Below are 27,961 nucleotides of genomic sequence, written 5' to 3' on the forward strand. Positions count from 1 at the left end.
ATGCTGTTTACGTTGCTGGACTCCTGGCACTAAACACAAGCTGCTTTCCAACAATAGAAGGTCGTTCTTATTGGTCAGTGCTGTAACCCGAGCTGCTGCTTGCGGGCTCTTCATATGCAAACTGTGGCACTCACAAAGAATCCAGACACTCCAGACACTTTCCCCAGCACTCTCCTTCAGCTGCCTCCTGCCCACTCCGGAGATGGGATCTATATTAAGTACAGATGGAAGCAAAGAACACAAGAACCTCGCCGTTGAAGATCCAAACCCAAGCTATGACTGTGCGGTGTGTTTGGAAGTCTTGAACCGGCCGACGAGGACACGCTGCGGGCATGTGTAAGTTCTGCTGTGATAATAACTAGTTACCATGCGCTAATCTTGTTTACTTAAACTAATCTTGGGTACTTAAGGAATCAACCCTTTATTGTTTTTTTTTTATCTATTGTTACTATGTAACAGTAAACGATATATTGTTTCACTGGTACTATCTAATGCTGTACTAGAAGTTTACTTTATCATCACCCCCTCCTTTTCTCTCTGTCCCTTGTATTTGGCCAGTCCAGTCCTACACACAGCACATCCCCCAAGACTTCTCACTCCTTTTCCTGCTCTGCCTGTTCGACAGGCTAAAATAGTTCTGATACAGATCACATTTACAGTTCATGTAACACTGATGTTTTTTCCCCTGTGATTATAGGATCCCTTTGTTTCTGATCACTTGCTCTTGAGATATCAGCCTCACTTGTTAACGATGTTCCAAAGTAACACGTGGTACAGCAGTGTTCTTTGTTCTTCACTGTGTTTTACGCGGCTGTACAGTATGGTGTGTTGTGGCAGATCAGTATTCACAGCATTGTCCTACATTCCCCGGGAATATCTGAGATTGTTCTTTGTTCTGTCATCTAACCAGGCAAATAAGACTTCTTTCACACATGTATTTTCCTTTTACAACTAATATGGGTCCATCATCTGTAACAGTTCACTTTTACTGGACTATTTCCAGGTCTTCACTGCATATTATACAATTATGCATATAGTTTATTTTTAACCAAAAGGTAGATGTGGTACAAAATGGGGGCTATTTAACAAGCTCCTAATCCCTGTGCTTCCCAATTTTAAGTATCCCCTGTATTTATAACTAGGGGGCACATTTATCAAGCATCGGCAAAACTGAAAAATAGTTATCAATCCTTATCGCATGGATAAGGATTGATCTATTTCTCAAATTTATGAAAAACGGATCACAGAAACAGCAGTTCTGAAAAACTGCTGTTTCTGTGATTAAAAAAAAAATCACACTTACCCCGCCTCTTTGGAACGCGATGTCCTCCAGGTCCTCTTCATTTGTCTTCACACTAGAATTGCGCATGTGAAGAACTGCACATGCGCACAGACATCTCCACTCTGTCTCTGCAACTATAGTTGCACAGCGAGCGGTGAGTGACAGGGAGGGATCATGTGATCCCTCCACACATGCGCTGTACAGCTTTGCTCTTCGGAGCAGAGCTGTCAGCACTGAAAACTTTCAATTATGATAATGTACGCCAACTTCAGTAGTGCAAAGCAGCAGATATCCATGATATCTGCTGCGATGCACCTTTAATAAATTTGCGGAGGACACATCGGGACCTGATTTCCACGGTAAGTGCACGATAGTGCACTACCGTGCTTTCTTAAATATGCCCCTAAGATACCAAAGCAGATTCCCACTGTTATCGTACGCAATAGCAGTCCCCATATGTTTCTAATATCTGAGCATGGTGTTAGCCAGTGAATCCTATGGGGAGAGCATTGCGGTAGAGTGATCTTTGGATCCCTCACCACATCTTACCTGCTCTACCCTCCGATCACTATCACAAAGGTGGCCACTTTGCGATAGTGACCATACGGAAGATAGTATTTAAGAAGAAAGAATAGAACTCTTGTGTGTTCGCAGGGACAGCAGTTTATTGTGACTGCAGTTCATGCAGTTCCCTCAGAACACTTAAAAAATGTTCACAATCTTTCATTCCTTATCACTGTGATAAGGAATGAAAATGATTGTCAAAAATGTGCTAGTTAATAAATATTCCCAATGACTTATAAATCAATAATGCCAATACTTTATTTAAATTCTAGATGTACTTATAGGATAATTTCACCTTCAGCCATACTATATATCAAATACATAAATTGGTGCAGTGTCCGACCTTATTATCATAAATGGATGTAATAATAAGGCAATATCACCCCTCCTTTCTAGAACAATATCTGAAACACTTGTTGTATTACTGGATGTATATCCTATGCTGTTATCTTTTATTTATATATTTTGGAATATTTTGTTTTTCAGATATAGCTAAGATAAAAGCTCAACATGAATATTTTTGTTTACCACAAATAATTATAAATATATTAAAAAACACAATTAGAGTATGTTTCATCTGCAGTAAATTATATGTGTACTGTGCCCCAAAGTCAACTATTTCATTTGATTGGGTTATATCTTGTATTGGAAATGAGACATCTGTGTTTCTGTTCCCTACACAAGTAAGCAGATGTAAAACAGCTGTCATGTCCATCCTGTTGACATGTTCCACAGGGCTCAGATTGATAATGGCATATATGCATCTTTAGTTACACAGAGTGGCTGTGCTGTTGCTGCAAGGAAATGACTTCATATGGACAAAAACATGACCCATTTCCTGAAACAAAACAATGAGAGTGGGAGAACAGTGTGGCTATGGATGATGCCAGAGAGATTATTAATATGAAAATTACAATGCACAATCAAGGGCAGTAATACAAAGAGCATAGCCATTCAAATCAAGTTACCACTGGGGTCTTGGCCTGTAATCTCATTTAAAAGATGTAGTTAAATACACATTAAGGGGAGTTTATAAAACCATTGTGTAAAATAATTATACCACACAGAGTAGAGTGCCATATCTATGGAGTCTATTGGCAGGATCCACAGAATGATATTTAGAAAAGGTATTTAAAATCTGCAGCTAAACAATTGTCTTGATCTAATTATTTATCTTCCATAGTAACATTAATAAGTGCTTTATTAGCACAGTTGTAATAATGTGCAAGGTTGAATACTGTAGTATTTGGTGATACTTTTTCATCTAACAGTCTATTTTTTTAATTCAAGGGACAAGTTTTTGAAATGTCCATTTGAGTATTTCCTGGCCTGAATAAGGAAGGATATCTCTCAAACACTCGCCATCAAACATGGACTGTCCAAAAAATGTGCTTATCTGCCACAAACAGTTTGAGAGATACTGGAAACAGTGGGGCATTGTATATGCTGTAAGCACAGAAATTAGTGTTGCATACAGTAAACTGTAAATGGTTTCTTAGATTTTGCACAGTGTGCATGCCTCATTCACACACAAATCTGCCTTTCAGTAAGTGTATAATCTCATTACTCAATTTGAAAAGTATTTTGTTACATTAACAAATAGAAATGTTTTTTACACTCAATTGCTGTGGGTTTTCTCTGGGAGAATTCCATGTTTACTTTTTCAAACATATTAATATTCTGTTGATGTGCATCATTTATAAATAGAAAGCCTATATCAGAAAATATTATATAGTGCGTGTCAAGATGTGTCTAAAATAACAATGTTCTGCAAATAAGAACTAGTTCAAATGCCTCAACACATTTCCTTCATATTTTAGCAGTATTTCTAGTCTTAAAGGGGCATTTCAGGCACTCAGCAGCCCTAGGTTTGCCTATGCAATATACAGTTTGGAGAAGTAAATATTTATGCTCTGTATTTTCTGCATAGTGTGACTTTTTCCCCTTTCTTGTTGATAACCGCTTATACAGATTATATTTGTATAGCATCACATATGTAGCTGCCAGTTTTCTAACATGGTCTTACATATAAGAGAATTTCATCTGTGTTTTCACTGTTATCTGTGACATTATTTAAAAAATGAGTCATTATCGTCATCATTTATTTATATAGCGCCACTAATTCCCAGCTCTGTACAGAGAACTCACTAACATCAGTCTCTGCCCCAACAGAGCTTACAATCTAAATTTCCTAACATACGCAGAGACAGACTAGTGTCAATTTGATAGCAGCCAATTAACCTACTATGTCATGCATGTTGTCAGGGCCTATTTCTTGAATACATTTGAGCTACATAGACTTGGCTAAGATCAATAGTCACTTTTCCCTTTGTCATAACACATGTATAACAATTTGCATGTATGAAAAACGCTTCATGTAGACACTCTTTTTACACCTACTTTTTTGTGCAGTGTCTCCTTTTATATACAACAACCTTTATAAGAATGAATATACACAGTATAGTCACTCTCAGTTGGAGCACATGAGCAAGGGGTTGTATTTGGAAAAGGAAGTTGATATGGAGCAAGTAGATACATGTATCCTGTACAGTGCTCAGTTACACTTTTTATTCGCTACTCTTTCAAACAACTTTCATTTGTTAAGTGCAGGTTCTAATTCCCTAATTGGTTACACAGTGGTGTTGTAAACATTCTAGTGCACAAATTGGCTATAAGTATCTCTGCTCACCACAAGGTAGCAAAATAATGAAACAATAGACATTTAAATCTAAGTGCTCCTAAGTACAAAAATGGGAAGATGGTCATTATTTTGGACAGGGGGAAATTAGGGTCTAGCAGGGCTCCAGGGTGCCCATGGCAGCTGTTCATGCATTTTTCTCTAACCAAACCAATTTACAGCCAATAGGAGATTTGATAATGTGTCCTGAACTGTTGCTTTCATATTGAGTTTCACTGCAAAATAACCTCCCCCCCCCACTAAATGGTATTTCCATGCACTTCATATTGAATTCCATTTTTCATTACTTCTGGCATTGCTATTTATTTTTCATATTGCTATTTGGAACCCCACCATTAGCTGGGACCTGCCACATACATAAAGATGAGACCTCTTGATCACCTTCGGTATTGCTCGATTCTCCCCATAGCAGAAGAGATCTGACCCATTATCTGTAACTGAAAGGTTTCAAACTACTCTGTCGGATTTCTTGTGCTACCAAAAGAGTGCTAAGCAGTCCTGAGGGTGAATGTCAGAGGTATCACCTAAGTGCTGGATCTTAATGCAGAAAATGGTGGGGTACCAATGGAGGAAACCACACCAAAGTACGGGAGGATATTAAGTAAAATTAATATTGTCTTATACTACCTAAATACACATTGTATTTTTAATATCTGAATATATATGTTTTGTATGGGTGGATTTGCCATACGAATTAATGTAAGTTTAAATACATTTTATTCATACACAGTGTATCTAAATCTGAGTTCTACATAAGGTCAACATGAAATGACATTTAATGTATGTTTAATTACATTTTAGTAGTGCAAATAGATTTTTTTTCTATTGGATACTGGATTTAATGACTTACAAACCACTTCTTGTTTTCATAAACTTGTACAGGAGATATTTTTTTTTTTTTGGGGGGGGGGGGGGGTTACATTTTATTAGCTTCCTAGATTATTTATTATTATTTATATAGCAACAATCATACTACACAGCACTGTACAAAGAATATGTAATCATTCAAACCAGTACGTGTCCCATTGGAGCTTACAGTCTAAATTCCCTACTGCACACTATGCGGTACACACATAGACTAGGATCATCATCATCAGCAGCTATTTATATAGCGACACTAATTTCGCAGCATTGTATAGAGAACTCACTCACATCACTCCTTGCCCCATTGGAACTTACAGTCTAACATACACAGACCGAGAGAGAGGTCAATTTAATAGTGGACAATTAACCTATTAGCATGTTTTTGGAGTGTGGGAGGAAACCCACGCAAATAGGGGGAGAGCATACAAACTCCACACAGATAAGGCCATGGTTGGGAATCAAACTCATGATCCCAGTGCTGTGAGGCAGAAGTGCTAAACACTAAGCCTCCATGCTGCCCAATTATATTAGGAGCAACCTACTAGTATATTTTTTTGACACATTCAACAAATGCAGCAAAAAATACAAAGTTCATCATCATCATCATTTATTTATAAACATCACACAGATAGGGCGCTGGCTGGAATTGAACTTATGACCCCAGCACTATGAGGCAGAAGCTTAATAAGCAAGTAGTTGTTTTTTCATTTTTACCACCACACAAAGTTCATCCTGTAATCTAATGAAATGACAAATAACGATGTGAGTTTGTTTTTTCCACTTATCATTTTCATTGGTGTGCATAGATGTCTCTTACAAGACATTTTAATACGAATGGTTTAATTGCTCAGTTCCACTTGACATATTCCTCTGTTTATTAGACTGACTCACCTGCTGACCTTTCATTTTCAGTGACAGGTTGAACTTTGATTTGTTTTCCTGGTGATTTGTGTGTTTAGACATGTGACTTATGCTTTTAGCTAGAGTTTTATTTGTTAGGTTGTCCATTAGAAAATTGACCAAACACATCTAATTTTTAATGTGCTCATCCATTTTAACACTTTTTATAATTTGGAATAGGTACATCTCAAATTTAAAATGTAGTTGCTTTTCAAACACTTATAATTATCTATTTCAAATATGATCACATATACAAACTAATTTCTAGTTTTAGTCATTCTGGCTGTGAAATTAATAGGGGAACATTAATTTAGGAACATTGTATGACCTTTCCTGATATAAGTGTTAATAATCTTTCATTACTTGTGTTAAACCAGCATGACCTTTTTTGGACAGTAATTTTAATGACTTTAATTTTTCCCTATACTGGCTCCCTGTGTCCTCCAGAATCACAATTACTCACCCTTACCTACAAAGCCCTCAACAACACCACCCCTTCATAGATCTCAAATCTCATATCAAAACACTCTCCCTCCCGCTCTGCTTGAACTAACTCTAACTCTGACCTGCTCCTTGTCTTGTCTCTGGTAACCACCTCTCACTTGTGCTTACAAGAATTCTCCCGTGCTGCTCCCCACTTATGGAATTCCTTACCACGCCCAATCAGACTTTCCCACAGTCTTCAAAACTTTAGATGTTCTCTAAAAACCCATCTCTTTTTAAAGCTTGCCTTATTCCTGATGATACTATTCACCCTAATACTCCCTCACAGTTGTCCCAATCTCCACTCTAAGCCACACTCGCTCCTCTTCTTTCATCTGCGCCCTCTTTCACTTAGAATGTAAGATCTCTGAAGAGCAGTGTCCTCCATACCGTTTGTTTTCATGTCTGTATTTATTTTGTCTTCCTTGTATATTCTTGTTTTATTATGTTCCAGTTTTATGTATGTCCTGTTTTCCCTACTGTACAGCGCTGCGGAACACTGGTGCCTTATAAATCTCTGATAATAATAATAAGAAGAATGATGATGATGAACGGTTGATTACAATTTGAAAACTAATCATAACTTGTATACATTGATATGTTTCTCATGTTCGTATACCACTCTCTGTGTTATAAGAGACCTACTTGTATTTTTAGTATGACCCAGACTGCAAGGCATTTTACAAAGTGAATTAGGGAAATTCTAGCTTGGGACCCATTAGTAATATACTTACTACAGGTTGAAAACTTATAACATGATGTTTTGAACTTTACATGAGTTTTCATATTCTCTGGCTGTCTTTTTTGGCATATGCCCAAAATTAAATCATCTTAATCCAGTATATTCTTTGGGTTGTAGAGGGGAAACAAGAGAGAACAAAAGCATTCCTCTGTTCATGAGAGCATATCCTACTAAAAGAAAAGAGTCTTTCAAAAGATAGGTCTGATTGTATAAGACAGTAAGTGTGAAGTAACAAATCAAGTCTTGGACTAATGAAGCTTCCAATTCACCCAAATGCTAATGTAAGCTTATAGTGCCCCAACTAGATCTTCAAACCTCTTAGGGGTTTACAGTCAATATTTTGACATCCATGCGTTTTTTCTAATAATGCACCATTTCTTCCAGACAATTGTTTTCCCATATGTATTTCTTTAGTTTGCAGTTAAAAAGTCAAAAAGAGCAGAACATTATACTAATTCGTTGCTAAGTTAACAAGGAGATCTTGAAAATTTTTAAAGAACAGCATTTTTAGCACCTTTTAGAAGTAAGAAATAATTCCATTTCAAGAAGGTAATTCTCCTTTACTTTGGAATTTAACTCAAGTTTGGTGGGTAGCAAATGACTGCAATATAAAAAGCACTCATTAAATGAACTTGAATAAAGAAAATGACGCATTGTCTTGTTTCGTGTGACTGTGTGTCATGGCAGAAAGAAAGAAAGCCAGAGAATTGTCTGAGGAGGTCACGTAGACGATTGTAGCCAAGCATGGACAATCTCCAGGTTACAAATCAATCTCCAGAGATCTTGTTCTTCCTGTTTCGAAGGTACTTAATGTTATTAGGAAGTTTATGGCAGTGTAGCCATCCTTCCTGAGCATGGCCACAAGTGAAAACTTGATCGAAAATTGCAGTGCAAGATTATTCAAATGGTGGAGAAAGCACCTTGATCAATGGACAGATTCAAGCTGACCTTCAGATACAATGTGCGACAGTTTCAACATGCACTATCCATTGCCCACTGAATGAAAGGGGGTTATATGGTAGAGGGTCCTAAAGGGCCGTACTACTAGGGGAGACATAATAAAGTCCAACTAGAGTTTGTCAAAACACACCTGAACAAGCAATATTCCTTCTGGGAGAATGTCCCGTGGACAGATGAGACCAAATGAAAGTTTTTGGGTAAAACACATCATCACTATGTTTAGAAAAGCAAACATAAACTTTAAAAGAAAAGAACATCTTCCCTACAGTTAAACATAGAGGAGGTGCAGTGATGATTTGGTGTTAATGTGCTACATCTGGCACTGGGTTCATGGAATCATGAAATCTGGAGATTACCATTCTATTTTGGAGCACAATGTTGAACCTATTGTCAGAAAGATTGGTCTTTATTGAAGTTTATGAGTCTTCCAGCAAGACAGTGACCCCACACACACTTCAAAAAGCACCCAGGAATGGTTCAGGACAATACACTAGACTGTTGTGAAGGGACCAGCAATGAGTCCAGGGGGTAAATGTATCAAGCTGACAGTTTTCCGGCGGGTTTGAAAAGCCAATCAGATTCTAGCTATCATTTAATTAGTACATTCAACAAAATTATAGCTAGAATCTGATTGCTATAGACAACATCTCCACTTTTCAAACCCGCCGGAAAGCTCTCAGCTTGATACATTTACCCACAGGTCTAAATTTCATAGAACACCTGTAGACAGATGTGAAAACAGCAGTTGGGAGAAGGCACCTTCAAATCTGGGAGAACTGGAGAAGTTTGTACAATAAGAGTGGACCAAACTGCTTAGAGAGGTGGAGAGGTGCACGAAGCTCATCCAATATAGGTTATAGGAAGTGGTTGATTGCAGTTATTTTGACCAAAGGCTGTGTTACCAAATTGGGTGTCAATAATTTTGACAATACCATTTATTTTCATTTTCTGATTTAAAAAAGTATATACAGTATTAAATTCAGAATCAAAAACAAAGGTGTAATATTAACAGAGAAATAGTTGTGAAGACCAAATACTGTTGTCAGTTTCAACTTATGTTTAGAGAAAATTGTGAGTTATTTGAAAAAAGTGCAAGGGTGCCAATATTTTTGACCACAACTGTATATATACTAAAATGCCTGGCAATGCGCACAGTCATGATGTGCTGGAAGTGTATCCACCAAGCTGTGTAAGTGCAAATGGGACACTGAGGGGAGAATTATGTGTTCTAGAAAATATTTAACAAGGTATTGTGAAATTGTGAAGGCAAGGTTATGAGGTCTCATACTTCCAAAATCCCTCCTTCCTGCAATGCAGTCACTGGGAATAGTAGGCATACTCAAAATAATAATAGTAGTAATAGTAATAATTTTATTTATATTAGCACATTTTAAAATTGAAATATACAAAAACACATTATAAAAAAAAAACATCTTGTGCACACTCAAGTTATGCGTGAAACAAATTACATAGTAATCGGATGAGATGTTAAATATGTACATAACTATTTTTATAAGTATATTCTTATTTAACCGTTTTATGCAAAAGTCAGCAATCTATAGCGAAAAAATCTAAACTAAATGCATATATTTATTACAACAGAGAGAGGGAAGAGAGGGACGGAATAGAGGTGGGAAGAAAGAGAATGGAGAGGGGTGTGAGGAGGACGAAATAGAAGGAGAATGGAAGGGAACAAAAAGAGAGATACAGGAAATTAGAGAGAAAGAGTATAGAGTATTTTTTTGTGATATAAGACTACTAAAAAAAACTTGATTCTCCACGAAAAGGCATCTTTAAAACTTTAATATTATTACAACATGTACACTAAATGAAACTGTTTCTGCCTAGTTTGGAAGTTTTATTGCTAAGTGTTTTTCCATTGTGCTTTTCAGTGTTACCCTACAATGTCACTCACTTGCATTAAGCTGGCCACATACATTGTGACATTGCTGATAACACCCACTAATTGCCATGATAACGCCTCATATGTGGCTTCAAACACAGTATGACTCCCATGAGTAACATAAGTCCTGTGAATCTAAAATGGATCAGATCAAAATATGCACAACACAAATAAATGTTGTTTTTTTTTTTTAAAAAAGCAATACCCGTAAAATCCATAATATGCTGTTAGAACCATGTAGACGGCATCTCTTTTCTTGTATATGTGGTTATCTGCTGACCACACTAGCAGGCCTATATTTGATCCAGTCACATGACATTAGGGTGTGCACACCTAGTACACCCCATGCGCACGCCTGTGCTTGCCATAGTGATTGTGAATAGGTCAACCGTGAATAAACACAGATTTTACAAGAGATGACGCTGTCTTCACATCTCCATGAGTAGATACTAAAGCACTATAGATGGATATACCATTACATGTGCATAACCTATAAGATGAGGTTTCTTGTGACAATGAAACATCTTTTGACTGGATTGGAAGAATTCAAAGATTTATATCATTAACTTGGTGGAAAACCGCCTCCACGTAGACTACCTGCTCGGCAACAATGTCGTCCGATAAAGTCATTGAAATATTGTTCTATTTGTTGAGTCAGCAACACCCGGCTCAACAAATTACCATAGTTATTGATATGAAACCAATAAAGGGTGTACTTACTTTTACATACATGGCTTCTCAATGTTGGTTTATTTTTGTTGAACCAATAATGAGAAAGTAAAATTTGTTAAGAGTTATTTGTTACGGTCTTGTAAAGGGCCACCATTAGCCCACCACTGGTATACAATAAGGGTCTGATACGGAGTTGGATGCATATGCATATAACTTTATGCACAAAACAATTGCATGTAACAAAAATGTACTGGCACGTATATTTTGAGCCTGATACAAATCAATATTGCAAGAGTAACATATGCGCCAGGTTTGTATCAAGCAGGCATCAGACACACAACCAACTCAACCTAGCATAAAGTACATTTGTTTGTGAATGCCATTAGTACATTTCTATTTTTATTTGTATTATGATTCTTATTACCTTATTTTGTATGGTCTGTCTTTGCGTATTGTACTATGAGAATTCTCTGTGACTGCCCCACTTGTGAACAATAAATAGTTTTTGACCTTGACAATTAACACCATATAAGGGATATATATTGTGAACTGTCACTGCCACTAATAACTCACATTGATAACAGTGTTTAATAATTAAATTCAACCAATTTATGTTCAATGAAACAGGCAGATTAAAACAGCAATAACAACTATGATGTGTATATACTTAGTGTAATATATGTCGAAAAATGATATAATATTTTTTATTTCTTTTTATATACTTAATATTGTTCATTTATAAGGTGTCACAAAAATGTAGAGAAATAAAATGCAAAGTAGTGAGCTATGTTTGTTACCTGATAATAAATGTGTAGAGTATGTCCACTTTCAACTGTAAACTCCAATTATAACTCCCCTGTATATTCATACTTTAGAGACATACTTCAGAGACAGGTTAAAGCCTTGACAGCCTTGCTAAACAAATGACAGGCTTGCTAAATTGTAAATACAATACACAGTTTAGGTTGCTGCAATGCGAGGTTACTCAATTAACAGTAAAATGAACTGACCACAAAGGGAGGTCAGACAGCACTTCCAAAAAAACAACTTTGTATATATAAGCAAAGTGGAAGCAATGCCTGTTGAAAATAGCAGATTTCTTTGTATTAATATTGGCAAAGACATGGGGGTAAATTCATCAAGCTGCGAGTTTCCGGCAGGTTTGAAAAGTGGAGATGTTGCCTATAGCAACCAATCAGATTCTAGTTATCATTTATTTAGCACATTCTACAAAATGACAGCTAGATTGGTTGCTATAGGCAACATCTCTACTTTTTCAAACGCCCAGTTTAGTAAATATACCTTTTGGTGAGGACTAAGCGATTGTTATAGCCTAATATATAGCTCAGATTTGAAGCGGGTGAGAGCTAAACGATTATTTTCATTTTGAAATGACTGAACATATTTGTAAATATTACAAATGTTGTTTTTTATTGCATTTATTGTACTGCCAAGAAGTATAAATATATGGCTACTCCCAGTCCAGCAATAGTTTATATGGGGTCTATTTAATAAAGAGGAAATAAGGCTTCTCCAACTTAAAATAAGGCCTCCGCATGGGGAAGCTTATTTAATATGAATTGCTGTCCTTCTAACTCTATCAGTGGGATACATAAGGAAAGGCTGAATTTATTTAAATAAAGCCTTTCTTTGAATTGAAATGCTCCGATTCAATCCATTTTTTATTTTTTTTTCTTATGAATTTTATACTGGAAACCCATGTCAGGCTTCCTCTTACAATGTCTGGCACACCAGTATCTCTGGGGAGGCCGGCAAATATTTTGCCATTTATAATGAGTATGTATAAGGTAATGTATATACAAAAATAAAAAATAGGTGTGTATATTTATGTCAGAAAAGAGTGATAGCTCATCATAACTGATAAACACCTTGTACAGAGCAACTCAATTTTAGGTCATGATTTTTAAACGGTCAGCAAACTTGTGTCATAAGGCTCGCAAATACGTAGGTTGAAAAACAATGCTTGTTAAAATTGTAGATAAAACTTTGTACTTTGTCCTTGCTTTTGACAGAGCTAAAGCTTCCTGTAGTATAGTGTACTACATCATACTTGCCTACTTTTTAAATACTACGGGAGATCAGAGTACAGATCATGTGACAGAGGGCAGGAGGTTGCGTGAGGATTTTGTTACATCGCTATAGCCCCGCCCCTACTATAAAATACAGAAAATTATTGGCATTGAATAGTGAGAGGAGTGGCTTAATGACACGATTAAGCCTCGCTCCCGCTATTCAATGACGAGAATTTCAGCATTTTACAGGGTCCGGGAGGTTTGCCTACTCTTCCGGGAGTCAGGGAGGACTCCCCAAAATTCGGGAGCCTCCCGGAAATTCCGGGAGAGTAGGCAAGTATGTACTATATTCATATTTAGTGTTAGCATAGTCGAAATTGACATAAAACAAGGCGGAACAATTGCTTGTCAAAGTGTATGTGTGTGTGTACAGGTACATTAATTTATTGGGGGTTTTTTGTCTACTGTTAACATGTGTTTAATAGGCTTTAAGAAATCCGCAATAATAGTGTATGTATAAATGCATGTGTGCAAACCCCAATAATTATCTTTTATCAGTAACATTAAAATAACCTTAACATGTTAAAGAGATCTAACCTGTCACTATTTTTAATGTACAAAACATGGTACAAAAAATATATTTATTTTATAAATAAGGAATCTTACTGAGATTTGAGTGCTGCTTGTATTATTTTTTTTTCTCTTTTGATGACTATGTGTAAGCAACTTTGAAGTAGGTGTTGATAAAACCAACCTTTATCTATCAGTACATAATAAGGCTGGCTACACATACAACATTATTGGCAGAGCTGTAACTTAGAATTCTAGTGCCCTTTGGCGAGAAAAACAAATGCTGTCCCCCTAGCCCTCAATTTTAATCAAATGAACCTAAAATATTCCTAAATTGTTCCCCCCTTCAGCATTGCTCCCTGGGCGGTCGCCCCTGTCGCACAACCCTAGTTACAGCCCTGATTATTGGCATAGTTTAATGCAGTTGACATCTACTGGATCATTTTCAGGCATACACCCACAGGCAAATACTGGTCATCTGCCGCTTGCACTAACAGATCCCCATGTGATATGGTCTCTGCCTGAACATAGAATGGCCCTTATCTGTCCAATTTAAACACATTGGAACACTTGATAAAGGGCTGTGTGAAGCCCGGAATGTTGATTTATCCTTTTATGGAATAAAGAATTTTGAGTGTATTAAAACACCAGAAACGATGGGAATTACAGCTGTAGATCATTCACAGAACTGGAACAATATGTAGCCAATCAGAGCATTGGAACTTTTAGAACAGGAAACTTTGACCACCCAACTGCATTAATAATCTGCAAGTGGTAAAGCCAAATGGTATATTGTGTACAAATAGATGTCGTTGATGTTATATCTATGTCTCCTTTTGTCTATTAGGTTTTGTCACACTTGTATAGAAGCTAGTCTGAGAAATAATGCATATGCATGTCCTTATTGCCGAACACAACTGTCATCTGAAGGAACACCTGCTGTGGACATTGTAAAGAAGATGAAAACTGTATTTCAGAATTGTGAAGAGTGTGAGCAAAAGGTAAATTAGTCACCAAAACTGAAAAGTCAATTACACTGAGCTTGATATGCAGAAAAAATCAACCCAGATTTAAAATTTCAAGATAAAGATGTATTAAAAACAGGTTTTCATTCCTCATCCTAAAATGAAAGTTACTGAGGCCCTTGGACCTGATTCATTAAGGATCTTAACTTAAGAAACTTCTTATTTCATTCTCCTGGACAAAACCATGCTACAATGCAAGGGGTCCAAATTAGTATTCTGTTTTGCACATAAGTTAAATACTGACTGTTTTTTCATGTAGCACACACATATCAACTTTAAATTTCAGTGTACAAATAAGCTATCAAGTATTTGTGTGCTACATGAAAAAACAGTCAGTATTTAACTTATGTGCAAAACAGAATGCTAATTTGCACCCCTTGCATTGTAACATGGTTTTGTCCAGGAGACTGAAATAAGAAGTTTCTTCAGTTAAGATCCTTAATGAATCAGGCACCTTGTTATTTAAAAGACAACTCAACTTTTGATGGTCATTCTAAAAATGTCTACTCCTACCCAACATACCTAAATAGTGGGGTGGGAGTTAGAGGGGATGCCCATCCTTTAATCAGTGGGACCTGTGATGGAATTAGGCCTCCACAAAGGTGGACCATATATCCAGTAATGGTCATAGGGCCCATCCATCATCTATGTAATGTAATGTAATCGTATATATGAAAGTCTCAGTACAGTAACTATTGTTGCTTAAATTTTATTACTCAATCATTGTTTCTCCTTCTCCTCCAGTACATAAACAACCACTGGCTTTGAGGACCTTTTGTTTTTAAAGAGTAAGGGGCACGCTTTAATTATTAAAAACATCTTCCAATGACATATATTACATATATAAGTATATTTTAATGTAGTGTGAAATCATAACACTTTAAGGTAATATAAAATGAAAATAACAACTGCTTGTAAATACTCTTCTTATTAAGGAGCACTAGAAGATCTGCATAGAAGATATCACTATATTTAGTTTTATTCACAGTTTAAGAGAAATCAGTGTATGTTTTCTACCTTCACCCGTGGCACAGAAAACTATGGTTATATCAGTAATTAGTTAACACACATGAATAATACAAGACTAAAAAATGGACAGACAAAAAGTAATATTATAGGTATGAAAGGTGTGAGATGTTATCAGTTAATACTAAAACACAAAATAATAATTGTATGGTTTATAAAATGTTTTAATATGTGTGCGTCATTAATTTCATCTGCTTGTTTCATCCAGTAGGAAAATATCTATTTTTATAAACTATTTAATGCCATTTTCAAACTGGCCAACTTGTTTTGTTTAATGTTATATGTTCAACAATGCTTCTCAACATACTTTATTAGTGATATAGAATTGTACTAGTGATATGAAAAATAGTGAAAATTCTGACTACTCTGAGTGCCATAAATCGAAATATCTGTGTGATTTATGTAGATTGAACAATTTTATAAAGTGACAATATTGTCCTGTATAATGTTCTTTGTGTGTACACTTTACAAAGTTATTTGTATGTTGTTTTAGATATGCCTAAGTGAAATGAGATCACACTTAAACATGTGTCAGCAATACATAGCAAAATACGGCCCTCTGGAAGAGCTGGGGACAATTACATACAGGTATGTTACTTTTTGTGCACGTGTGAATCATTTTTTCCACAGTATGTTGTGTTGTATACATCTATACTGAATAAAATGGCTGCTTCATGACACTTAGGTGTTGGGTTCAAAACCATCAGTGTGTAAGGTTTGTATCTTCTTCCTGTGTTCACGTGGGTTTCCTCTGTGTGCCCTGGTTTCTTTCTATGGTTCATAGTCATAGTGGTAGGTTAATTCTCTTTTAACTTAATTAGCCATTGGACGTGTGTATGTTTGTCTGTAGCAGGGGACCTTAATTTTAAGTTCTACTTGGGCAAGGACTGATATATCTGAATGTAAATAAAAACAAAATATAGACGAACCACTATGCACCCCATCTTTGTCTTCGCAGTCCCCTAAGTTGACTAAGGCTCATACACAGACACCAATAAGATGTTAGCTGTGCATAACTCTTCCAATGCACAGAAAATTAGGGTTCATTGAACCCTTTGGCAAACACTCACTTTGTAGGCATAGGCACACACTGTGGATGTGCATCTGATATTGGGCGCAAGGTAATGCTGCTTGAAGCGTCTGCGCATTTGCAGCCCATTGAAAACAACCTCAGCACGATACACAGCACACACCTTATAAGCACCTTCTTTGCTCCCTTGTGTACAAAGTCTAAATGACAATGTCAAGTCAGCAGTTAATTGCAATCCTATTTCACAGAGCAGAAAAATGAAGACAAATGTATGCATGTAGTAGACAAGCATGTGCATGTGATTATACAGTGCACAACTATGTGCAATATCATCATCATCATCATCACCATTTATTTATATAGCACCACTGATTCCGCAGCGCTGTACAGAGAACTCACTCACATCAGTCTCTGCCCCTTTGGAGCTTACAGTCTAAATTCCCTAATATACACACACAGACAGAGAGAGAGAGAGACTAGGGTCAGTTTTTGATAGAAGCCAATTAGCCTACTAGTATGTAGCATATAAATGACACCACTTTTATATAGTGTTTGTCTGTGATAAATGATCATTTTGTTTTTTAAAAAATATTATGTTCATATATTCTAGAAATGTCTCATGCTCAATTTTCTTTTTCTGTTTTCAGAGAGGAAATATTTACTTGTCCATTTTGTCCAATGCAACTAGAGGAAGATGACTTGGCACAGCATTGCTTTACCTACCACAGTGAAGAGAACAGGCTGGTGGTAAGGAATCTCACTAGATAGGCCGAGTAGCTATTTAAAGCCAGTAATATATATATACAAAAACACACATGCATGTGTCATTGCTATTGTTTGCAGGACTGTCACATAGATGTCTTGATTTTGTGCGGGAGCCCTATACATAACTTGGGGTCTGATTCATTAAGGATCTTAACTTGAGAAACGTCTTATTTCAGTCTCCTGGACAAAACCATGTTACAATGCAAGGGGTGCAAATTAGAATTCTGTTTTGCACATAAGTTAAATGCTGACTGTTTTTTCATGTAGCCCACAAATACTTGATAGCTTATTTGAACACTGAAAGTTAAAGTTGATATTTGTGTGCTACATGAAAAAACAGTCAGTATTTAACTTATGTGCAAAACAGAATTCTAATTTGCACCCCTTGCATTGTAACATGGTTTTGTCCAGGAGACTGAAATAAGAAGTTTCTCAAGTTAAGATCCTTAATGAATCAGGCCCCTAGTTATTATTCATTTAGTACATTCTACAAAATGACATCTAGAATCTGATTGGTTGCTATAGGCTACATCTCCACTTTTCAAACCCGCCGGAAAACTGTCAACTTGATACATTTACCCCTAGGTGTGGGTTGCCCTTATCTCTCTTATATAAGAAGTTTCTCAAGTTAAGATCCTTAATGAATCAGGCCCTTGATGTCTTACACAGTCACATCACAATCTGATACAGTTTATTGTTTGGTCCATATAAAATGGAGTAGTCCACAAACAATGCCTAACAGTTGCAATTTTACATCTTCAACCTGACCTGTTGATGGTGTTTGAGACTCACTGCTCTACAGTATGTGTGCCGGATGTGTCTGACTCTATAGGACTGAGCTGGCGACCCTCAGTCTCAGTGCCCTCTTTTATTGACAAATAGATACTAACAAACCCAGAATAGCAGTGTTTTGTGAATGTGCAGATTTGGTGACTTTGGGTTATGTATATCTGAATTACCCTGTGTTCTGTCTGGTTGGTGACTATTAATCAGCAGTACAAAATGTCTTATGCTCAAAGACCACAAAACATTTCCATATATAAATCATCCATTGTCAATAGCTCCTTAATTGTGTTTACATGACTCAGCCCAAGCTAAAAGCCTTTTTGCTTTAACTTATTAACTCCATAAATAGATTGTCCCTGACTGGTGCTATGAGGCAACTAATTGGCCACTAATAAACACTCTTATTGTAAATGTCATTTTGTAAATGTAATTAATGTTGGCTTGCCATATGCTGTTTGCTAAAACATGTTAGAAAGACAAAAATATTAAACTCCACGGTTGAAACTGCCTTTGGTTTCATGCACATTGGCAGTCAGCCCACATTGCTTCTTTGTCTTGTAGTGTTTCCTTCAGATAGCAATGTACAGTGTATCTGTGTGTCCTTCAGCTAGCATTGTACAGTGCATAATTCATCTCAGATGGGACAGAAAAAAAATATTAATATTATAATTATATTAAATATATTACAATTTGGGGTAATGAGGTGAGAAAGCAGTATGGAGAATAGACACATCTTTTACTATTTTTTCATTCTTTGCTCTGTCCTACATTCTCCTTGTATATGTGAATAGCCTTTGTGATCCTCATAGGGGACGATAAACCATTTCGAAAACCTTTTTTGACATAGTTTCTGATCTTCTCCTGGGGGTATATTAACAAATCTGCAGGTTTGAAAAAGTGGAGATGTTGCCTATAGCAACCAATCAGATTCTAGCTGTCATTTTGTAGAATGCACTAAATAAATGAAAACTAGAATCTGATTGGTTGCTATAGGCAACATCTCCACTTTTTCAAACCCACAGTTTAGTAAATATACCCCCTGGCTAGTTGATCAGATTCCAAATTAGATGAAGAGGTAACATAAGATTTCTGCATGCGCCCCTAAATTGTGAGCTAATGTTACTGACTGTTTTTCATCTCTTCTTAGGTGTGTCCAATTTGTCATCTGATGCCAGGAGGAGACCTCAGCTACACTTCAAGTTTCCTTAAACACCTGAATGCCAGACACTCCGTTTACTATGAAGACTACATAGTGAGTAACAATTTCTTAATTTAACCTGAAATTTAACCTTGAAATGACCTACTCTGTGGCTACTTAAGTTTTATTTATTAGAGCTAAAAAAGCATTGGAGATAATTTATGAAGTGTACTGGCTATGCATTGGCTTTGTACCAGTGCACCTAGATGCTCTGCTCTCGGTTAGTGCGTGGGTTTCACAAAAGCAGGAATGCCTTAATGCCTACATACTCTCCTTCTCTTAAAGACCAAAGTGGAAAACTAAGAGTTAATTTGTGTAGTGCACTAACAGATTTATATGTGATTGTCATCTGGTTTCATTTATAATCTATTAATTTTTTATATAAAATCAACACCATATTTAATTAATCATTAAAAATTATAATCAACATTTTTTCTAAAAGAACCTGCATATTAATTAAAATGTGTAATGCGTCAGGGAAATAAAAAATGTACACTGAGTGGCATTATTTCTTACTATACTGTTAAATACATCCAATAATTTGTTGTCATCTTAAATATTAGCAAATCTGGTTGTGGTTATCCTAGTTAGTATATTTCAATATAGTTCAGGTATCCATATTATACTTCTATTAATCCCTGTAGCTCTATTTTACCCCCTTAAAATCCTAAATAGAAGAGACATTCTAAGTCTATAGTGTCTAATTCCTATCACAAGAGAGGACGATCTTATTATATATCTTTCTATATATTATTATGGATGACAGTATAAGTATCTCATGACTATAAAACAGCACTTTGTTTAGTCGGCCACACAGTTATTGATAATTATTGCCCACAATCTCCAAATAACAGAGAGGAGTAGGGCTAATTATGTTACTTACTCCCTCCATATTCTGTTGTTACTATATATTTTCGAATACAATTATTAATGATATTATTATCTAATCTTAACTGTAATCACAGAGTTCTCATTAGTATATATGGACAATTACACTCAGCGTAAAGGCCAACATGCATTTTGCTGTTGAATGCTTTATCAAGACAAACCAATTGTCAGTAGAGGAGATATCTCCTGCATTAGATGGATCTTCAGCGCATCCGATAAGATGTTGTCTTTTTGATAAATGTCTGCGGTATATCATCCCTTATTGTTGCGATAAGGGATGATAATTAATGGGGTGAAATGCGGCCTATAATAAATAGGCCCCTTAAACTCCATGAGACCAATCTTAGGGCTACATTCTATCATATATCGGATTGTTTGGCTGCGTATCCAATTCGTTAACTCTTTCAGTGAAAGTTCACCATGATTAATATTTAAAGCACTGGATCTCATAGTGCTTGTAACTCAGTACCTCCCCTAGATTTCTTATCACTGTTATCACCGCAATAACTGTCTCTTATAAATGTAAACATGATCTTCATACGATTCTTAAAGTATGAATTAAATCTATAAAAATGTATACTATGTACTTAGTTCAGTACTGGATGGATCCCCTCATATTGAGTGAGTGGGAGGGTCAAGCAGGATTGCCCTAACATGCTGATGTGGGAGCTCCTCAGCACACTCTGGACACCCCCAGCTCACCCGGCTCTCAGTGTTCTCGATCTGTAGATAACGGTTGTAGGCAGAGTGGTATCAGCAGATGAGAGAGTTCCTGACGTACCAGGCATAATGGCCACTTGAGGAGTTTCTAGCGTACACTAGTAAAGTGTCAGAATGATTGCCTGCTTCGGGTTTCAGGTACGTTATCATGTCCATAATTGTCAATGTATAATAAAAGAAAGATGGCTAATGTACTACAGCCAATAAACCTATGTATTGACCCAAGTTTCTGCACATCTTTATATGGTATGTGGCCAGAATAATGTATACCTGTAGCAGGTAGTTCTTTGTAAGGTGGTGGCGGTGTCACTGTGACACAGCCACCTCAGGGCTGCAGTATCAAAAGTCAAAGAAGTTTGACTTAAAAGGCGTGTGCTTGGCACACTTTAATGCACAATTAAATAAAGAATAAATAATACATTACAAGTCAAACCAGATGACAATCATAATTAATCAGTTGGAGCACTATATCAATTAACTATATGGGGTATATTTACTAAACTGCAGGTTTAAAAAAAATGGAGATGTTGCCTATAGCAAACAATCAGATTCTAGTTATCATTTATTTAGTATATTCTACAAAATGACAGCAACATTATGATTGGTTGTTAAAGGCAACCTCTCCACTTTTTCAGACCTGCAGTTTAGTTAATCTAGCCCTAAAGCTTTTCACTTTGGTCTTTAACTGATGTAAGTTTAGTAGTAGCACATCCATGATGATAATATGAATACTGCTGGATACCAGGCTATAGAAAACAAGATAAGGGACCAACAGAAGATTCCTACATTATTGATCGAAATCTTGTGTGTAGTATCATTGTCCTTACTTATATAATCTCCATCCCTGTCAGCTTTTTCTGCAAAAGTACACCTCTTGCAGATCTTGCAGAAGTGCTTTATTTTGTCTATACTGCAGCAATAAGTAATGCGCTAACTTACTTGCTTTGCATTTTACTGCATATAGCAAAGTGTAGCTCCATAGATTTAGGCACATGGGGCCTGATTCATTAAGGATCTTAAATGAAGAGGTATTTTATTTCAGTCTCCTGGACAAAACCATGTTACAATGCAAGGGGTGCAAACTAGTTTTCTGTTTTGCACATAAGTTAAATACTGACTGTTTTTTCATGTAGCACACAAATATCAACTTTCAATTTCAGTGTACAAATAAGCTATCAAGTATTTGTGTGCTACATGAAAAAACAGTCAGTATTTAACTTATGTGCAAAACAGAAAACTAGTTTGCACCCCTTGCATTGTAACATGGTTTTGTCCAGGAGACTGAAATAAGATACCTCTTCATTTAAGATCCTTAATGAATCAGGCCCATGGTTCACAAACAGACTTTAATGACAATACTATGACACTTGCTGCACACCGGACTTCCAGGAGAGCAGGCTATTCTCCATCCTGAAGGAGGGGGGCCAAAATGATTCACAATGTCCAGCCCCCCATCCACACCTGCAATTCACTTCCGCTCCAGGATCTCTGGGATGATAAAGTAGTTAAACATGTATTATATTATGCATTATGGAATAGGAATTTTAATATTGTTATAATGTCTCTGACATTAATTAAGATGCTGTGTCAGAATTATGAGCCTGTTTCCAATTCAGTGGAATGTTTCACTTACTTTACTTGTGCTTCACTGCAATACTGCTCCTATGTTCTGACAATTTTTTTTTGTTTTCAAACTTAGGATATAAACATAATGGAAGAAGGTCTTATTGAAAGAGTTCTAGATATTTCAGTGATACAGTACGTCAGACATTCAGACAGTCCCTAAACATCAACGAGACTGGCAAGATAATCAACATGACGTTTAGAAGAATCGTTGATGTATTTGCTGGGTTCACAGATGAAGACTTTTATTTCTTTAAATATTATGTGATTGAGAGACCACAGCAACAAAAACCAAATGGTTGCACTGTTAAAATCAGGTATTTCTGTAAGCTGATTTGTGATCATAACATTATTGATCTTTTAATATTATTAAGCCTCTGTGGTTGCTGCTTTACAGCAGATATAGACAAACCGTGGCTGTCCCGCTGTTGTGGAAGTACAAGTCCCTCTGGCTGAGAGGGCATGCTGGGACATGTAGCTCCACAGCAGCTGGAATCACAGTTCATCGACTCTTAATTTAGAGATTTAAATAACACTATACTTTAAAGTTTCTATCACCAATAAGCTTCAAATCACACAAGTGGCCTTTTAGTTGCTCAGTCCTCGCATCATAGTGTCTGAACAACTGATACATCACTCGCTAGTTGGTAAAATGCAAGTGACACAGTCTGATAAAAGAGCTCACTGGAGATGGATAAACAGGGTGGAAGGAAATGAGTGTAAAATATTGTGGCGCAAAATGTACACACCTGGAGGAACAAGAAGAAAGAAGTCACACAGTGGCACAACGTATGTCAAGTGAATAGGTAAAAGCCAGCAAAAAGTAGAGTATTTTTAGGGTCTAATCAACTCAGTGTCATAATATATCACATCAGCATAATGGGTGATCATTGTTCCAAAGAAGTGTTACTGCCCTCTTGATTTTGATAGGAGCATTGCCCATAGCTTCCACAATATCATTGTATTAGAGAGGAATATTTTCTCTTGAATAAAACCCTGTTTTGAAAAGCTGGAAGATCTCAAGGATGGGGACCTGTGTAGCCTGGTGTCACTCCTTAGGCAGAATCCAGAACAATGTGTATGGGGAGATGAGGCTAAATAGGTCTGCCCCTGTAATGTCCCACATTCTGGTGTGGCAGTTTGTGTGACAAGGAATGGGTTGAGTTAGGAGCACCGCTAAATAATACTTCTGCATGTTGAGGAGGCCCAGTCCCCTGACCTTGCCGATCAAATGAACCATGATACGTGTTTCCAATGATTGATTGAAGGCACATGGCTTGGGAACCTGTGGAATAAATAAAAGTATTGGGGGTAAATATATTAAGGAGCGATTTTTGTACACCGCCGACATTTGGCGACTTTGATAGGCAAATTTAAAACGGCCATCTGTTTTAAGGCAAATCTTTTAAATTTAGCTGTAAAAAATCAGTCCTTAAGATGAATAAAATTCATCTTATCAGATGCATAATTGATCTTAAGGAGGCAAAGCGCTTCCAGGCTACATATAATGGAAGTATTTCTGTCTTGTCTGAGTTTAATTTAGAGGTCTCCATAAAGATGAAGCTCTTTACATATAAATGGCAAAGATGTATAGGGCTTAGTGACTTTAAGAAGAATGTTGTAGGCATGGATGGCTTATGAGCTCAGCTTTCACTGCAATATCGCAATAAGGCATCTTATGGCAGCCAATGGTTCCATTAGCAGCATGAAGAGCTGTCTTGTCTTGTGCCATTACTGATGAGGAATGAGCGAGAGGAGAAGCTGTTGGCCAACTGCTGTAGGGTAATAATACAGCAGTACTACTCAGTGTGTGAAGTGTTTCTAATACCCGTATGATGCATAAAGGGCCATGTAAGACTACTGAAGGCCTTTTCTGCATCTAAGGCCCTCACCAGCCCTGGGACAGGCAGATTAGGTCCACTGCTTCCTAAATTTTGCTTGATAGTTGGAGGTCTGGGATAAACTCTACTTGAAGTGAGGACCATGGCCAGTCTGTTAGCTAGTATCTTGGTGAGCAGTTTAAGATCAATGTTTAATAGCAATATAGGTCTATACCTGGCTCATAAAGTCAGGTCATGGCCATCTTTGGGATTACCACAACTTCAGCCCTGGTGGTTGCCTCATCAGTTTCTTGCTCCTCAATATGAAGTTAAAGAGCCTCAATAATAGTACCTCCGACAATGGTGTAAAATGTTTATAATATAGTTCTCTTATACTGTCAGGCCCTGGTGGTGCTGCATTATGGAGGAATTTAATGGCTTGTGTGAATTATTTTTTACATGATCTTTATTCATCAATGCCAACTGTAATGGTGACAAGTGAGGAAGGTGATAGGTAGATAAAGAGCTTTTGCTCTTATGAGCAAGTTGGCTAGGTGTGGTTACAGTTGGGCGCACAACATACAGTGAAGCATAGTAGGGGCTTTATGGCCTCTCACATAAAACGTTTGCTGTAGCCATTGGAATGTTCAGGCTGCCTTGTTGGAAAGCAATTATTTGAGCCAGCCCTTAAGAGCTAATAGCTTATAGAATGAAAAACCGTTGCTGTTGTGCTGGGAGCACAGAAAGGCGCAATTAAAGCTCTGCTATGTTTTCTTGTGACATTATCTTCTCTACTGAGGCCGTACCATGGTCATCATTATTTTTATGTGTGGTCAGTAGTCATTGTTGATTTATCTTTATTTGTTCCACCATGGGGCATTGTTTTTCCATCACACCCCTATTTGGTATCATTTATACATGTGATGGTCCTTTGAAAACACTTGCCAATGTGTACTCCACAATACTCCTCTGGCATAATGCCAAAAGATATTTTAAGGTGCTGTCCATGGATGTTGCAAGTCAATCTGATGCACAACAATGGAAGAATGATCTTTCTTCATGGCACATAGAGGCTCATATTGATGCAACAAATATTTTCCTTGATACATTGTATAGGTTCACTGCACTAAAATATTCTGTGCTGCTTGCAATTTTATTATCTTATTATATTTATCATTATATATTATGTTAATGCAGATATAATACATAAAGTTAATATTGATTCTAAGTACTGTGAATGTCATAGTAGGACACAGCTAGACACAGTTGGTACTCTGTTGTTGTAATAAATCTAGTATGCTCAAGTAATTAGTGGCAGTTAAAACCATGATGGAGGAATGTTTGGTAGAACACTAGTTATTTAAACTTTGTTTCTCAGGCTATCGGGACCACTCACCTAGATTAGGATAAGCTTTGAGATATCTGGTTTTCCATATATAGTTCAGAAACAGCTGTAGTTTTACTGTAGACTGCGCATACCTACTATTATATGTCTTCTGTATGTTGGTGAAAGTACACAGCCAATCAGGTATTTATAAAGCAAATATTATGAAAAATATAAATATTTATTGGCCAGAACCAAAATATTCTTCTGTCTTTGTAATCCCATCTTGTGTTCACAGTCTTGCATCTATCTTTTATACTATGCAGATATGGCATTCTGTGTGCTTTCTTATATAAGGTAATTATCTTTCTTAGCAAGCCTCAAGTACTTAAATGGGAAATACACATTGACATAAATAATTTAATCAAAGCATTGCATGGTCAGCCAATTTACCTATAGCAACTAGTTCAGGCATAGTCTCGGCCCATCAGCAACTGCAGGCTTTACCATCCTTGTCAGAGATGGTTCCAGCAACCTTTGATTAAAATATTCATATACAGCAGTGGTAGACAACCTTGGGCTCTCCAGTTGTTACATAATTACATACATAACGTACATTGCCCACTCTGCCGGAATGTCCGGGAGACTCCTGAATTCTGAGTAGGTCTCCTGCATTCCCAGGAGAGCAGCCTATTCCACATCCTGCCCACTGCCTAGTGAAGTAGGCGAGATAGGGGCCTCTATTACGCAATTCATTGCGATTGCATCATTGCATCGTGGGTCCAAACTGATGTGATTTACGGCGCTCTGCGCTGCTCTGCTTCGTACTCAATCTTCACCTCCCCTCTGAGATCTCTGAAAGGGGAAGCGATACATAGAGAGTGAAGCGGAATAAGGAGATACATAGTCAGAGTAGCAAATCCAAACCTTCCTAGTGTAACCATTGCCAATTTAGCCTCCACGATAGCTGTAAAGCCATAGGTAGCAAACACTGACATACATGTTTACTTCCCCATTAAATATTTGCATAAAATAAATAAAGAAAGGTAGGCACACTCTGCTGTTATTAATATAGACACAATGGGCCTCATTTAGACTTAGGAGCAAAGCAAAAAAGGACATTGTCTCTGTTCCTCTGAAGCGGGTCAAATTCTTCAGGATATCTACATTAAGGCATTGCACCTTCAGACTCTGGAGATTAAAATAAGCTGTTTTATATTTTTATTGTTTATTTATATAGCACAGCCAAATATACAGTGCTGGACAGAGAATATTTAGTCATTCACATCAGCCCGTTCCATATTGGAGCTTGTAGTCTAAATTATCTAACACTCAATCATTTTGTCAGAAGCCAATTAACCTACCTCTATGTCTTCAGGGCATGGGAGAAAACCAGAGCACCCAGAGGAAGACATGCAAACACGGGGGGGAAATACATAGCCCACACAAATAGGGCCCTGGTTGGGATTGAAAGCATGACCCTACCGCTGTGAGCCAGAAATGCTAAACATGCTGCCCATGTATATATATTACCTTTTTTTTTTAACTATATTTAAATTTGCAATTATACTACACTATATGGTCGCTACCTACACTATTTGGCTGCTGTCTGCCTGTATCCTTCCTTATTTCTTAGGAAATGTCACCAATTCCATAAGAGAGGATAACAAGGGATGAAAAGTGCTAATACAAATAAGCCTGATCTTTATTTCACATGGTATGTGGATACTTTGCACATTTGTTTAACACATTCAGCCTGATTCAGAGTGTAATGCAAGTGTAAGCAAAACTTGCATTTGAGAAAGTTGCACATAAATGAATGTGTATATACACGGTATTCAGAGTTAAAGATGCGTTCAGGTCTGAATGAGTAGCAGATGCGTCGACTTGACAGCAGACACACCCCACAGATACTTGTGAACATGTTAAAAAAACCTTGTATTTTATAGGTCACAAATGTAACAACTTCCCGACAGGAGTATAAATTATTTTTTTTTAATCTTTCCTACAACACGCTTTACAAATCCTAGTCTGTGGTGACTACTAAAGACTTAATAAGCATCTACCAATCATTTACAAACCTCT

The 27,961-nt window shown here is 36.9% G+C and overlaps 1 protein-coding gene across 1 annotated transcript; it reads left to right on the top strand.

The window, feature by feature from the left end:
- Positions 1 to 27,418, top strand: RNF125 (ring finger protein 125). Its single transcript, XM_075213468.1, has 6 exons — positions 1 to 336; positions 14,519 to 14,672; positions 16,216 to 16,310; positions 17,400 to 17,499; positions 19,451 to 19,555; positions 22,809 to 27,418. Exons 1-6 carry the CDS (start codon positions 203 to 205, stop codon positions 22,893 to 22,895), a joined length of 675 nt encoding a protein of 224 aa, XP_075069569.1. The 5' UTR covers positions 1 to 202; the 3' UTR covers positions 22,896 to 27,418.
- The last annotated feature ends 543 nt before the right edge of the window (positions 27,419 to 27,961 follow it).

Source organism: Mixophyes fleayi, chromosome 5 (genome assembly GCF_038048845.1).
Source record: "Mixophyes fleayi isolate aMixFle1 chromosome 5, aMixFle1.hap1, whole genome shotgun sequence".
Classification (NCBI taxonomy): domain Eukaryota; kingdom Metazoa; phylum Chordata; class Amphibia; order Anura; family Limnodynastidae; genus Mixophyes; species Mixophyes fleayi.